Here is a 15,940-nt window from a genome sequence, read left to right as displayed (position 1 = left end):
AGTTTCACGTCTATTTTTTCTTCTACTGGAAAATAAACAGTTCTTGTCACACGTTAATTGATCTGTGATACCATCAACTGTCAAAACAACATAAACAACATACTGCAAACAAACCACAAGAAGTTATTTTGACAGAAGTTCCTAAGCGACAGAGGGGACACTTTAAAACGTTGTTTATCATGTAGCTGTTTGTGCGTGTGTGCATTTGCACTCTTGTTGATTATGCCTGAATTTCTACAGAATTTAACCTCTTCCACCTTAGAGACCCCTGTTCAGGGTCAAAGTACCATCCAGAGTTGTAGCTGAAATGTTTAGGTTCAAAAACATCAGTGTTAGTGACTCGTTGTTTGACAAAAACTGTTTATTCTGTCATGTGCAATTTTGATTAATTACAGTAAAATATTTTATGATGAGTGTCTCATCTGAAGCACCCAAACTGCACAGTTTTGGAGCCCAGAGTTTCAGAGGATAATCATGCTCATGTAGATCTCTGATATAATAAATTACCTTTGAGTAGCTGAATTCAAGTGGCTCAGGTGGTAGAGCAGGCTGCCCACTGTTTTCAGGGTTGGCGGTTTAATCTCGAGCTGCCTTTGGCAACAGGTCAAATATATATAGAATGCACCTACATGCTTAATTTGAGCCTTTTTGAGATTAGCCTAACACTGCTCTATCCTCACATACATTCACACCTGCAGTAGTTTCTGGTAGCCTCACTGGAGCACCTGTGAGTTATGTTCTTTGGTGACGGATGGTGGGTTTTCTACCCTTTGGTGCACACACAACAGCTGTTTGGTGTCATAGGGGGCTGGAGCCTATTCAGGCTGTCAAAGGGTGAAAGACAGGGTACACTCTGGGCAGGATAAAGGTCTGTCGAGCTAACGCAGAGAGACGCAGTTTTGAATGTGGAAACCCTAACCTAATGCATGTCTTTGAACTGTGGAAGGACGCTGTGCCAACATGAAAATTTTACAGAAATTATTTCATTTGCACAGCTTTGATGCAGATCACCTTAGCCAGCATTTGAGATTTAATCTAGGTACATTACAAGATGTAAGATACAATCTCTTGTCTGTGCGCTGCTGTTGTCATTCCCCACGTTCATGCAGGAGTTTTTTCATGTTTTTTCATCAACGTTTGCCACATCAGTGCGTACAGACAACGAGATAAGGGCAGGCAGGGATGTTTGTTGATTTCACAGGACTTGTCAAGTCTATAAAACACACCAGTTTCAAAAGCAGAGACTGCTTTTCATTCCCAAGGCCGCCCTTCAGTCTGAGCCTGGTCAGCCTCAAGGAACCACAGCGCTCACTCAGTGTACTGGTGGTTTTACATGTTTTCTACTTCAGCTGCAAATTGTATATACTTTCCGTTATTGGTGACCATTTTTCCGCATTCCAGACATCCATCATGCTTAACCTATATTTTGTTTTTTTCCCTGTCAGAGACACACAACCTTTAATTCCTTAACATAACAAGTTATAGCTGTGAGTGTGGTCACTGCTTTATGTTTGCGAGGAGATGTGACATTTCCAGTGGTGGAAAATCTTGTTTTGTTTCAGTAGGAAGTCGTAATAATAAGTGATTAAAAGAGGAAGATTCATCAAAAAAGGAATCAAACTTTTTAGGATGGAGGCAAAAAAAAAGATTGGAGTACAGCATTGCAAAAGCATTGCAAAAGTGAACTTATGTCATAGTAAAGGTGTTAAACTAATCCTTCATCTGAGATTAGGACTGTAGAAGTAAAGGTTATTTGATATGACAAGGTTTTTTTTGGCACTGCAGGGTGTCATTCACATAATGTGTTTGCTACACAGTCTGTGTAAAGGAAGTGCATGCATTTAGTTTATTAAGCTGTAAGTAGCCATAACTGCATAAACTCCACAAGGTCCACTTGTGTGAGCATGCCCAGTGGAGAAAAGTGCATCCGCCCCATTCAGCCCTTGCACGCTAATACATAAAAGAGAGAAGTTGATCAGCAACTTATAGCAGGTGAGCCAATCATTCCACCTGGCACTGCTCCCTGAATTAATCTGCCCCACCTGGTATCCTGCAGCTCAGCCAAAAACCACCCCTCACTGCTGCAATCCCATTCATATTCTGTGATAGCGTGACTCATGATAAGATGGCAGGTGGGTAAAGTAAGTAAAATAATTCATAGCACCTTTCAAGATAAGGATCACAAAGTGCTTCATAAAAAGAGGAAATAAAAAAACCCCAAAACTAATAATAAACTACAGCAATATCCACTAGTTAAAAGCAAGTCTATACAAATTAAGTCTTGAGCTGCTCTTTGAAAGTTGAGTCCACAGATCTCAGTGGAAGAGCATTCATAGTTTAGAAGTTGCAACCTCGAATGCACAGTCTCTTTTAGTTTTCAGTCTGTAACAAGGAACCACCAACAGGTTTTGGTCAGAAGACCTCAGGGACCTGCACCTTATATTTGGGAGAAAGAGTTTGGTAATGTAAGCAGGCATTTGACCATCCAAAGCTCTGAACGTGATCACCTAAATCTCAAACTGGTTTCAAATGAGACAACTTAGAGGACCTACTAAGTACCCTCACAGCCACATTTTGGACCATCTGTAGGTGATTCAAAGATGACTTACTGAGGCCAGTGTACTAAAATAGTCCAATTGTGAGGAAACAGAGCCATGAATAATCATTTCTAATTCTGATTTAGACACCATTCGACTGAGGCAGTCACACACAAGGCTATTAATGTTTATCAAAATGAAGAGCCTAGTCAAATGTACATCATCAAATGTTCACCATAGGTTCAGTCATTTTATTCATAAATACACAAGGTTGTTGATCACAATGGGAACAAAGCTGTCAGGAACACAAAAGAGAACCAGTCTTCCCAGTGTAGGTGAAAGACACTTAGCTGTCACCCAGTTATTTATAGCATCAATACAGTCTTGAATGACAGATATTTTTGCAACATTTGTTAGAGAGAAAGAAGTATACAACTGGATATCATCTGCATAACAATTATATGAGACGCAAGATGTGTCTTAAGTGGTTGTAGTGCAAACAGAGCTGCACCTTGGGTTTACACCACATGACAAAGTGGCAGATGAGAACATAAACATGTCAGCAGCAACTGATAAAAATCTGAGGTAAGAAGAAAACCGTTCTAGAGATGATCCAGAGATGCTCACTTAAGACCTTAACCTGCCAATCAAAATACTGTGATCAGTTATGTCAAATGCTGCTGTTAAATCTAAAAGTACAAGAACAAGATATTCTCTCTTTATATTTCTCTTAGAAACCCTAAGAAGAGCTAAACCTTGGACAGGTCATCGGCCCATCATAGGTGCAGACCACCACTCACTCTCTTGTTTGCACCTACAGCCAGTTTAGAAGGCCAGTAATCAGCACGCCTTTGGACTTCAGGATGCCCGTCACACAAAGATACATTCAAACCAGTTAGGTTCTTGTGGGAGACAGAAGTGCAAACCACTTCACCATGCCCATCTTACATAACCATTAGTGTTGCATCCTTTAAAAGCTATTCTTTGGCCATAGAGTCATCACTACCCCACCCATATGAAAGACTAAATTTAAAAGCAGGGAAATGCCAAGTCTCAGTGTTTGTCACTCGGAGTTAGGTAAACTGACTGAACAGACACTCTGAGTTCATATCAGGGTCGTGGCAACTCCTCTTGTTCCACTTAATGCTTCCATGATCCATTTATATGTGTATGCAAAGCGTCATAGTCCTTTCTATTACTTAAGTGGTTACTATTCAAAGTTCAGAGTTCACTTCACTGAGCCTGTCCCTTGGAGGTAGCATAACACGATCTGTTGACTTTACCTGTTAAAATGGATTAAATTGCATTGTGTAAACAGATCTTGTGGAACATTGTGTCCATTTCTTTTAACAGCATGTTATGATGTTTGCTGCTAATGTGAGCCATAGCAGTTTATTCCAGTAAAGCCACCAATCCTTCAAAATTCTGCATCTAAACCAGCCAGTGACCTTAAATGACTAAAGACTTGAGCAACACTGGGCTTGCACTTGTTCTATATTTCACTCAACCCAAAGGTTGAAATTTGAGGATAACACTATGTCCCTGTGAGCAACTCAGTGACGTCATAGTTCTTCTCTTGACTAGTTTCGGTTTTCTGTGGATGTCAGTCAAAGTTTAATGAACCACAGTGAGAGCATGAATGTGCTTTTTTTATAGAGGCGGCTTTTCACATCCTGCAGCTGAGTTGGATTTCATTTAGTTTTCCATTTACTTTCATTTCTTTCATTAGTCTCTCTATTTGTGTTACTTAGCACAGAACCTGTTCTGTCAGGAGAATAATGGTTTTGTCGCTAAAGCTTTCCAATCAAATATTAATTTGTCTCCATCGAGATGTTGAAAGAGTAGGAGGTTTGTCTGCGCCAGGTAAAACTTGCTTACTACATATACTGATTAATGATATACTGTGGATTGCCTATACAAAAAGCGAATAAATAAATGCATGGCAGGAAATGTATTGGCATAGTTGCTCTTCTCTGAGAATTAGATGAGAAGGCCACTCTCCAATGATAGCAATAGAGTGCATAGCCTAGCTTAGAATAAAGGCAAGAAACAGAGACACACTTAACCTGTCAGTATGTTTAAAGCTCATTAACTTACATATTATACCAGTGCCTTTTTGCATTTGGGTTATGTTGCCAATTTCCTGGCTGAGTATAGTTGCACACTTGTCTGTAGAGGTTTGAACAGCTTTTTGGCTTTGGTTAAGCCAAACTAATCTGATGGTTTCTTTGGAAATAGTTAATAGTTACTACACAGACATGGGAGTGACATCTTCTCTTCTAACTCTACAAAAAAAAAGGGAAAAAAAGCCCAGAGGAGCTCTCGTTAATATGTCTGTCATCTCCAGATTCGGGTTTAATCTCATCACTGAATCGCTGATCCGGTAGGGACTTACGGAAACTGTCTCCTCCATAGTTAAATTAATATAGCTTTAAAGATTATCCCATCACTAGTTCTTCTGTCCTGCTTGGATCAAATGTTAAGTTAGTAGCTGATTCTTAGTCTGGAGCCAAATCACCCAAAGCTTTTGGATGCATCTGATGTTGAAATTATTACTTCTTTGAATAAGTTCTTTGAATATTATGATTATTTATACAAATCTCCAAACTGCTGATTCATTCATGCATGATATCTGTGTGTAATACACAGTCCAGGCTGTGATATTAACCGCTCAGTGAATGATTGATAAGCCACTAAAACTGAATGTGGGAATACGTTTTGTGCCAGCAGAACAGGACCAACAGCGTAGAAAATACATCTTTGAGGCTGTATTTCATTTTAAGCATATGTTTTGACATGCAGATGGCAGAAAGCCCCCTGTAACTTGCACAGCTCTTTGATGGCATTGCTTAAGTGTATAGGCTGGTGAGTGCTTGCGTGTGAGTGACAGGTGTGAATGTGGTTTTGAGAAAGTGGGATAGCGAACGAGTCGACAGTTCTGCTCCTTACAGGCGTGCACATGCCTGTTTTTGTTTGAGTCTGTCACCGGGTGCCACTCAGCACAGACTACAACACCTGTTTAATGCAATCCTTGTTTTGTTTTTTGTGTTTTTGTGGAAACTATATTAAATCTTGTGCCTTTACATTCAACTCAGCTGATTCCAAAAAACAACCCTCCATTTATCAGTGAAGCTTATCCAGAAGGTTTGCCTCAGTGTACTTACTTTGTAATCGTGTAGGTTTGATATATGAGGTTTAAGGAATGGCTTGAATTTGTGCACACTGCTCATGTGCTAATCTGGAGACAGCTACAGCACAGGCTTTGTGCATTTTGAAAGTGAAGATTAGAGAGTGAAGGAATGACCAGAGTTGCTGGTTTATAAGGTTTTCTCCACAGGGAACTACCTCTGAAGAAAGTTTACTTTTCACTCAACCAAAGGCTCGTAGCTTCCATAAAACCTTACTTTATTTTCCAACAGCTAGGTGAGACTTTTATGTAAAATCACTGTAACTTTAAATAAATTTGTCGGTGCCAGGTGCACCACGTGCACCAAATGTGCCGTTTCATCTCTGCAGCACCCCACTATCACTCCTTTCCCTCGGTCTCAACTTCATTACTCTGTTCGCTCTAATTTTCTCCATAGATTAATGAACACAGAGAACAACCTACTGCAAACCAGAGAGGAGGAAGGCAAGTCGTTTGAGCGGACGCTGGTAGCCTCAGAGTTCATCGATTGGCTGCTGCAGGAGGGGGAGATGCCAACCAGGGAGGAGGCTGAACAGCTGGGGCGGAGGCTTCTTGAACATGGGATCATCCAGCATGGTGAGGATGGAGTCAAGGGAAGGGCCTTGTTTCCTCCTGTCAGTTATTTGGTTAATCAGTACAATCATTTATCTCCCCGTTGAATTGGTAGTCAGCAAAGGGTTTACCAGTTTACCGTTTTAGTGTCATAGATATGTCTAGATAGAGCCAACCTAAATTACAGTTTCTTTCTAGGCAATACCCATAAGTAGGCCTCAAACCTAACAACAAAAACTAGGTTAATATGGTCTCTAAAGGGTGCCTAAAATATGAAATCTTTATTAGTTTTGCTCCTTAAAACTCATCACTGCCCATTTTGGGCTTCTAGCCATTTTGAATTGACCCACATTATAGTGTCACACTGACTGGGAATGCATTTCACTGCTTATGAGTAGCACTGGTGTCATTTATCCCCCAAAAAGTAATGTTTTACATTACAGTATTTTAAAATATTTTTATTCTAATTCAATACATTACTTATAGAAAGTAATTACTTGCACTGGGGCATTGCTCCATTACTTTTGTGCTAATTTGCACTGTCTGAGATGCAGTTTCACCCATGTGATTGCCAGTTAAATGTATATTATTAAACTATATATGTGCCTACATAGCAGTAAAAGTCCTCTTCCTAATGAGAACACAAGCTCTTTCACTTCATGTACTGTTAGTTGGTAAAAAACACATAATACTTAATACATACTACATAATACTGTGGCAACAGCGTTGCTTCCATAGAAACCTCGTGCTTTTGTCACCTGCTGGAAATCAAGCTTTTGTTTCTTGCATGGTGCTGAAATACACTCAGCTTGAGGATCACTTTCTATGTGCGTCCTTTGCTATATGGAACCTTTGCAAAGTTCTTGGAGAGATTTATTGCCATATTCCAAGCAGCGGATTGTTGTTTCTGGCCTTTGCACACTTTGCAGTTTACAGTTGGAGATCACTCTTCTCTTCATCAGTATCCTCAATGAGATGAGTATAAGCCAATGCAAAGAAATGTTTAAAACATCATACAGATAACTGAAGAACTTATGTAAAAGAAGTAACAATGCAGTTGACATGCGAGGCGTGTGTTTTTTGTGAGGACCCAAATGCAGACCACAAAAAATGAAAACAGGAATTAACTGAAGCGTGCCGTTTATTAAGGCAGACATACCCAACGGGGAGAAACATAAAAAACAAACTAAACAGAGGAACGCCTGAACTGGGGGAAAGACATTAGAGAAATCTGAGCATTAGAGAAACCCTGAAAACACGGGAGGGACACAGGAGAGCCACGGGTAAAGCAGATGTGACGACAAAGGTCGGGGGAAAACTCACACAATATATACAGACAGGACGTGATCAGGGGAATTGGAAACAAATGGGAAACACAGCTGATACAACCGAACATGACGCCACAGGGGAAGCAACACTAAACACGCTTAACATAGACCACGTGACTGTCAAAATAAAACAGGAAAAAAGGCGGACTAAGACACTCTGACTTAACAAGGGAACAGGGAAGTGACAATGGGTGACAACGCACATGACAGAGAGGAGAGGCATGGAATAAATGCGAGGAGGTGAACGTGGGAGCTAAATGGGGGAAAACCCAGACATGAGGAACAAACACATGCGCATAAACAGAAATGCAAGGTGAGTTTTTCCGAAAGGTCGCTTTCAACTGATTTAAAAGTGCTTTTGCATGTGAACAAATTTGATGTTTTAAAAACTTGTGTTTGTGCAGACACAATTTTGTGTGGAGGGTAATCACTGACATATACATTCATATCGTGTCCAGTTGTAACTGTGCGTTTAATACCTGCTAAGGTGTCGCTGATATTTTCCTGAACATGCTTGACTCACACACTGTGGATGTCAGTATTTTTCCAGGGGCTTTGGTTCTGCGTTTGTTGTTCAGGGCTTCCATGACAGGTTGGCATTTTGCTGAATGATGGTTATTTGGACCCTGAATGAGTTTCTGCTGGGTCATAACTGCATCATGAAATTTCTCTGGTTCCCGTTCATGTCTGATTTAATTTGGCTTGCTGCAGAGAGATCACATGACCTTTGTATTTTCATTAAGGAAAATATGTCTTCAACAGTGTTGGGGGTCGTCATGTCTGGATTCCAGACTGTAGATAGCTAAACGGAACAAAACGTTTTTGAAATGCCACTGCTGTACATCATGGTTGCCATGTTCTGCAGTCCAGACAGATTTAAACAGAGAGGCAATGATAACCTACAGATGAAAAAGAAAGAGGAAAGACATGAGTGATGGAGAGGTGGTTTATCATATGTTATCAAGTTATTCCTACCAACTCTTCCCTTTTGCTACTGTTAAGGTTCAAAATTGAGGAGGGAGAGTACAAACCACCCATGGTCCAGAAGGTCTTGGTCAAACAATGATTTTAATGAACACACGTGTGGGAAGACACTCTGTACGCAGACAGCCAGTAGTCCTCGACTTAATCAAAGCATGAACAGATATTTTATAGCATCAGGGTTTGATTTACTGACGCCCCTTCATGCGTCACAGATACATTTTATACATAGATCAGATCAACACTACAATGACTTTTCACCCAGAAGATCATCTTCTATTTTCATGGCTGGTACTTTCCGTTCTTGTCTTAAAGTGAATTGTTCCTCTTTCTTGCCGAGACATGACTAATCTCTCCTCTAAATAAATCTAACTAATGTGTGTGTATGTGTTGACCTCACATGCTCTTTGTGTCACCTCTTCACCTACTGTCTGTGTCTCGTCCTCAAATGCTCTTTCTCAATTCACCTGTTGCACTTCTGACCTTTCACCAGGACAGAGGCTCACTGAGACTATGTGTATGTCTTCTACTAAATAAATGTTTTAATCAAGAACCTCTACTAAAACCTTAATATAAAATGATCTGATATATAAGTGTTTTGTAAGCATGTATTGCAATTCCTTCTATGGCTCCAAGTCACTTGCACAATAGATTGTCCGAACATCGCGCCGAACAAAGCTTCCGACCCCCAATTAATTGACCGAGCTCCAACTCTTTAATAAGCACAGATATGCATTGTGTATAAAATAGTCATAACTGCTTAAGGCCTTCTTAAAGCTATCTGTTACATTGTTAAAGCCTCGTCTTAGCCTGCGGCTCAAAATAACTTCCACTTCTGCAAAACTCTCCAAGCCTGTTTCCTGTCCTGTTACTTTTAGCCTTTCTGAAAGACACACTGTTCAACCCCTGAATGCAATATAAACTCCAGATTATATTATTAATGCAATGGTAATGATGACAATTATTTAGCAATAGCAGTAAAATAATTTCCCTGCTCCACACTCCCTCTCTCGACCTCTGGAACACCAGAGGTCGCAATACATTGTGTCCTCGCTCAGACCCTCTCTAGCCGTCCTCTGGCTCAACCAGCTCCCATTCGAGAACACTCCATGTGTAAGCTAAGGTTTTCTCGGTCCCTCTCTGGTGGTTCAGCAGGCCTCGAGATCTCCAGGATCCTCGCCCCTCCTGTGGTCGCTGAGATCTTCTGCAAAGGAAACAAAACACCTTTTCCTGCATCTCCCTAACTTATCCTATCTGGGACTCTTTAATCAAAAGCCTGATCCTAATTATGTTCTTAACTTATTGACTTGTATTTATGTATATTCTTCAACGTTACTCATCACTTTAAAATTCTTTAAGCGCTGGTTTCACGTCCGGTTGCTCGCTCTATTTTCCCTTATCTGATCATCAACATCCTGTGCACAAATTGTCGCTGCTGCAAGTTCCTCTACTCTAAAAGATCCAAAAGAAAACAACCACTTTAATCAATTAAGTTTAAGCATATAAGCAATTACTCCTATATACATTTCATCATAGCTAAATGCTGCCTTGAAACAACTCCTATGTGTTAACACTAACTTCATTTTAAAACCTCACATTTCCTATGTTATAACCCGTTTTTGGTATAGGCTTTTTATTTCATTTGCTCCCTTTAATGTAACAATACCTTCTAATTCTAATTTATCAGACTTAACCAAAATATATGCTTTCCTTCCTCTTTGGTCCTTCTTTAAGTTCAGTTAAAAGCTAAATGAATTTAAGGCCTTTTGCCTGGAGTCAATACTGTCATGTGTGTTTCTTAACTCTGTGTCTGTAAGCGTGTGCAATCCTTCAATAACTTCAATAACTCATATCAAAAAATGCAATATGTATAAAAATCATTTCTATTTATAAGCTCTCCCCTTTATCCTAAAAATACCTCCTATGTAATATCTGTATGTGTAAGCCTACATTATAACCACTACTTCTAGAAATCAAAAAGAAATCAAAGCTGTTCTACTCCTTCAACCCTCACTAATTTTCCCTCTAAGAATTATTCACAGCTTTGAAAAACCGGCATTGTATCTTCTAAACAGGATTCAGTTCTGTCATGGTCCTGGGCCATGTTGGTCCAGTATTCTTGGTTCCTTGTATTTTCGCTCCTTATTTAGGCCAGGTTTTCTGAGGTGTCCTGTTGTGGTGTTCCCTAAGTGTTTTTTCCCTTTGTGACTCTTACCCCCTTGTGCCCCTCTGTGTATTTATGAGCTCTCGTCTCTCTTTGTGTTTATTCCATGTTTCCCCCAGCCTGTTATGTCTGTGTTCTCCCCATGCTCTCTCTCCTCCTGTCTGAACCTCTGTGTACTTCCTGTTTTACTTTGACAGTCTCTCGTCAGTATGCGTAATTTTGTGTTCACTCCTGCCCTGTCTCATTATGTTTATCAGTGTCACCTGTGTTCTCTGGGTGTATTTAAGTTGTGTCTTCTGTTATTGTAGTTCCTGGTTCGTCTGTATTGTTTCCCCTCGGTCTCCCTGCGTCTCTTGTGTATTTCCCCGGACCTCCCTGCATCCTCGTTTCTGGTTTGTGTTATTAGCTTACCCAGTTTAGGTTTCCGGTTTCTTGTTTTTCCACCAGTACAGTTTTGTGCCCACCGTTGTAAATAAATATTCACCTGCACCAGAGCTGCCGCCTTTTGGGTCCTTTTCTACAACTCCACACGGCTTGCCCCGCAAACCGTGACAAGTTCACTTTAATCCTTTAACCTTAACTTAAAAATAACAGTTTCAGTTTTACCATATCCAAATGATCAAAAACCCAAAAGGTCCTGAAATGATCCTAAATTATTAAACAATTAAATTATTAAACCCTCCACCCTCAGCAAAATGAGCTCAGTCATTTTTTATTTTCCATAGGAAAATATTTCTTTATGCTTTTGGACTGGATTGACTCGCATAAAATCCTTTTTACAGGGACTTACGACCTTGATCAGTCCCCACAGGTAGCTCTCCTCAGCCAATTGTAATCTGGAAAGCCCCCCTTATATTTGCTCTCCCCGAGAATTTGTCAGCGCTGTTGCAGGCCTGCTTAGAACAAAAATGAGAAAAAGAGAGCTGATTATTAGCTCACAAAACACAAAACAAAATCACCTGACAGGTTTTCTTTAAGTGCACTGTTACAAAATAATGGGCCCAATTTTAGACATGTCGATGTTTCCTAAAACTCCCTCTATTAAAAACAAAAACAACAACAACCCAAACCTAAGTGACCGAATCAACCCATTACCACAACAACCTCAACAACCTTAAACACACAAGTATTTTGCCACCACATAATTTCACCACCTCAATACACCGAAAGTCTCATTAAAACCACACAATTTGCACACAAAAATCACCCCCTTATGCTCTTAAATTCAGCATAAGACCCCTTACGACATCATATAATCACTAAACTATAAATTTCCTACCCAAATCTGCACTCCTCTTGTCTGCCGTGCTTCCTCTCCTGAAAGTCACTTCCTCAGTCACACACACACAGGAAGCTCCTACGTCACCACTCACTCCAACTAATTTGCATACTGAGTCATCTCTCAATGAGTTGCTGTAACAACAGAAACATATGTATAAACATTACCACCTTATTAAATTATTTTATTTCTTTCTACAGTGATCACTGGTTTTGATCACTCAGTACGAGAGAGCACTCCTAAGTCACTCTTTTAAAACTACTTTAATCACTTTTTGTTTACATAACTCACTCCCTTTGTCATATGGCTTCTTCTATTCCTCAATTACAAACTCAAATGTATTTTATTAAACATTCACACCATTGTATCATTCATACAAAATAGCAAGCTGTTCTTCATTGCATATGTTTGTGTTCTTAGCCAGGTTTAATCAGTGTCTATGCATTAAACTCCATGAGCTTGTCTTGTCTTTATAAGGTTAATGCATTTTCTGTTTGTGTGTGTGAATTTGCATATTTTGCTTTTGCAGTGTGTCAGACTCCTTCATAATTCTCCACTTAAGCCGTCAGTTTCTTTCCCAAATTTACTAACCCAAATTCTGATTTCCTACCTTAAATAGCAGCATTCCTTGTCCTCAGCCAGAAGGTAGGGCTCCACTTGCCACTTACCCCCTCTGCCTCAGCCCAGCGGCTTTACCCTTGAGGTCCCGTCTTCTTCACTTCATCTCACCCGTGAGTCTGAGCTCACCGGGACTGAGTGAGGCCGAGTAATCGTGGCTGTGCCTGCCTTAGGTTGTCCCAGGGTTTCGAGGTGGGATCTTACCCGTCATGGGCTATCCAGCCTTCCATACTCGCCTGATACGGGGCCCAAGTGGGCAGGGGAGGGAACACACTGGCTCTGGAAATTAAAGGAGTATAAGCTGCTTCCTTCATTGCATCTTATATTAAACTATCTCACTTCTGATTCCTTCCTAGAATAATTTCACATATGGCACTTTGTGTATGTGTGTTTTCTATTCATTAATGTAATTGTCAGTTATTTTCTCTCTTCATTTTACCTTCTTTTGTTTGTTTGTGACGTTCTACTTTAGTTCTACTAAACCTTGATGTAAAAACAATACACCCTTATTTCACGCACACACTCTGCATTTTGCCTGCGCACACACTTCTCTCTCAGACTTCCTCTGTTCACACACCACCTTGCACTCACTCTACTATCAACTTTCATAGTGTTATTATTATTTAGTGTTTTGTACACCTCACACAGAATCATTCAAATCGAGTACTCACAGCATTCACATCACAACCATCAACTTTCACTTTCAATCCTGCAAGACGCAGAGATGGACATCTCCTTCACCTAACATAAAACTAAATTACCATATCAACATACAATTACTGAAATTCAAACTCAAATACACCGTCTGTTTTAATAAAGTCAAACAGTAAACAGGTGTACCAAGTGTATGTACTTATGTGTTTTTAAACTGAAAGAAAAAGAAACTCAAACTCTTATAACATCACTCATGCCTCTCTCAAATTAAAACACTTTCAAACTTTAAAACATCCTACTTTACATCACCAAAGAAATACCTCTCACACCTTTATTCATCATTTAAAACCTTCTAGTCACCGCATTCACACTTAAACTGTGACCAGAGTTGAGGAATATAACTCAAAACACACTTCCCTAAGAGTATTTTAGACATGCTTGTCATAATCAAAAAGAGCAAGTCAAAAACAAACAAACGAAAAATTGAAACCTCCATTAATTCTCACCGCACACACAAGAAATTGAAAAAATAAACCACACCAGCAACTAATGCTGGAGAAAAGTTACTACTGCAAGTAATGTGTTAGTCTTAAATATATACAGTGCACTCAATATATTTATATATCTGCATCCAAACTCAGTCGATTACTATACATCCACTACGGCAACTCAAAACTTTATTTATAACCCTCTAATAAACATAAATGGCATCTTAAACACACACTCAACCATGTTTGCAGCAGTATTTGTAAAACCAACTGTGGCCTAAACAGTTCACTGCTTACTAATTTGCATTTTCACACTCACACACACACATCTAAAAATAGCAGCAGGCAGTCAGTGCATTACTGACTCGACACACAGAGATCTCTCACACCAAATTTTCTTATTCTATATTACAACGACGTCTTATATTTACAACCACTGTCAGATCTGTCAGCTTTAGCGCCTACCCAATTTCGACAAATTTAAAATAACCGCCCAGCGGATGAACTCCCTGAGTTTTTTGCGACCAATTAACCAGTATCTGTCCAACAGTTTCTGGCCTCATCTCTAAAGTCCCTAACACAATTTAAAAGCGTCAACCAACCCAAACTTTGCCTGAAGCTCTATTTTTGGCGTTTCCCAGCCAAGGCTTACCCTGAAGTTTTAAGTTAAAGTTACACGCCCAAAGTCCAACTTCTGCTGACCAAAAAAGCGCAGGTACCGTTCCAAACGGTAAGGAGACTCTAACTCCTAGCTTCATTCCAGGATGCCCTGTACCCCACAGTTAAGCCAAACTGAACTAACCCTGTTCGCCGACAGGTCAATGTCGCGCGTCCACAACAAGGAGGGAGCATAACCTCCGGGCTCTGCGCTTCCTAGAACCCCCACGGTTCCGTTCTAAGATAATTTATAATACTTTGAAACAACAGTAAAACACCCAACAAAGTGTATAACTGAGGCAGGTGCAACCTAGTGGTCAATGGAGACTCCAACTCACAAAATGACCGCTCAGGTCCACTCTTATGACCAAATTTGGACTCTAACCAACACAATAACCAATTCCCTACCAAACTACTTGAGACTCTAACTCAATTTCTTTGGGACTTCAACCCAGTATTTAAACTTTTCCTGGCAGACTCTAACTGCTTTAGCAGACTTTACTGCTTTCATTTCTTCTTAGCAGAACTCTAACTGCTTCAACTCATGAGATTTTTCATCAAAATCAAAACAGACATCCACCAGTAACTTCAGTGAGTAGACTTAAATTTTATCATGTCCAATTTGGCACACTTTGGAAATAATTCAACAGGTAGTGCCTTACCTTTTGGATAAGCCGGCTTATGCCCACTCACTTCGACCACTGGAATTCATGTCTGCCCGTCAGACCACCTAAGACCAAATTTCTCCATCTAAACCTCCAATCCTCCCTCCTCAACCACCGGACGAAGCCCCCAAATGTTAAGGTTCAAAATTGAGGAGGGAGAGTACAAACCACCCATGGTCCAGAAGGTCTTGGTCAAACAATGATTTTAATGAACACACGTGTGGGAAGACACTCTGTACGCAGACAGCCAGTAGTCCTCGACTTAATCAAAGCATGAACAGATATTTTATAGCATCAGGGTTTGATTTACTGACGCCCCTTCATGCGTCACAGATACATTTTATACATAGATCAGATCAACACTACAATGACTTTTCACCCAGAAGATCATCTTCTATTTTCATGGCTGGTACTTTCCGTTCTTGTCTTAAAGTGAATTGTTCCTCTTTCTTGCCGAGACATGACTAATCTCTCCTCTAAATAAATCTAACTAATGTGTGTGTATGTGTTGACCTCACATGCTCTTTGTGTCACCTCTTCACCTACTGTCTGTGTCTCGTCCTCAAATGCTCTTTCTCAATTCACCTGTTGCACTTCTGACCTTTCACCAGGACAGAGGCTCACTGAGACTATGTGTATGTCTTCTACTAAATAAATGTTTTAATCAAGAACCTCTACTAAAACCTTAATATAAAATGATCTGATATATAAGTGTTTTGTAAGCATGTATTGCAATTCCTTCTATGGCTCCAAGTCACTTGCACAATAGATTGTCCGAACATCGCGCCGAACAAAGCTTCCGACCCCCAATTAATTGACCGAGCTCCAAC

General features: G+C 40.1%; 1 protein-coding gene across 2 annotated transcripts in view; it reads left to right on the top strand.

The window, feature by feature from the left end:
- Window positions 1-15,940, top strand: part of deptor (DEP domain containing MTOR-interacting protein) — a 46,314-nt gene that overhangs the window by 14,981 nt on the left and 15,393 nt on the right. For both annotated transcript variants that reach the window (XM_085291193.1, XM_085291192.1), the window contains exon 5: window positions 6,122-6,300. In XM_085291193.1, coding sequence (XP_085147319.1) covers window positions 6,122-6,300 — 179 coding nt within the window. The remainder of the gene's footprint in view (window positions 1-6,121; window positions 6,301-15,940) is intronic.

The sequence above is a fragment of the Mchenga conophoros genome, linkage group LG11 (assembly GCF_057382185.1).
Source record: "Mchenga conophoros isolate Kocher_MC1m ecotype Shallow Benthic linkage group LG11, M_conophoros_male_GT1.1, whole genome shotgun sequence".
NCBI classification, from domain to species: domain Eukaryota; kingdom Metazoa; phylum Chordata; class Actinopteri; order Cichliformes; family Cichlidae; genus Mchenga; species Mchenga conophoros.
The sequence above is the reverse complement of the archived record's forward strand: the minus strand, read 5'-3'. Positions and strand labels throughout refer to the sequence as shown.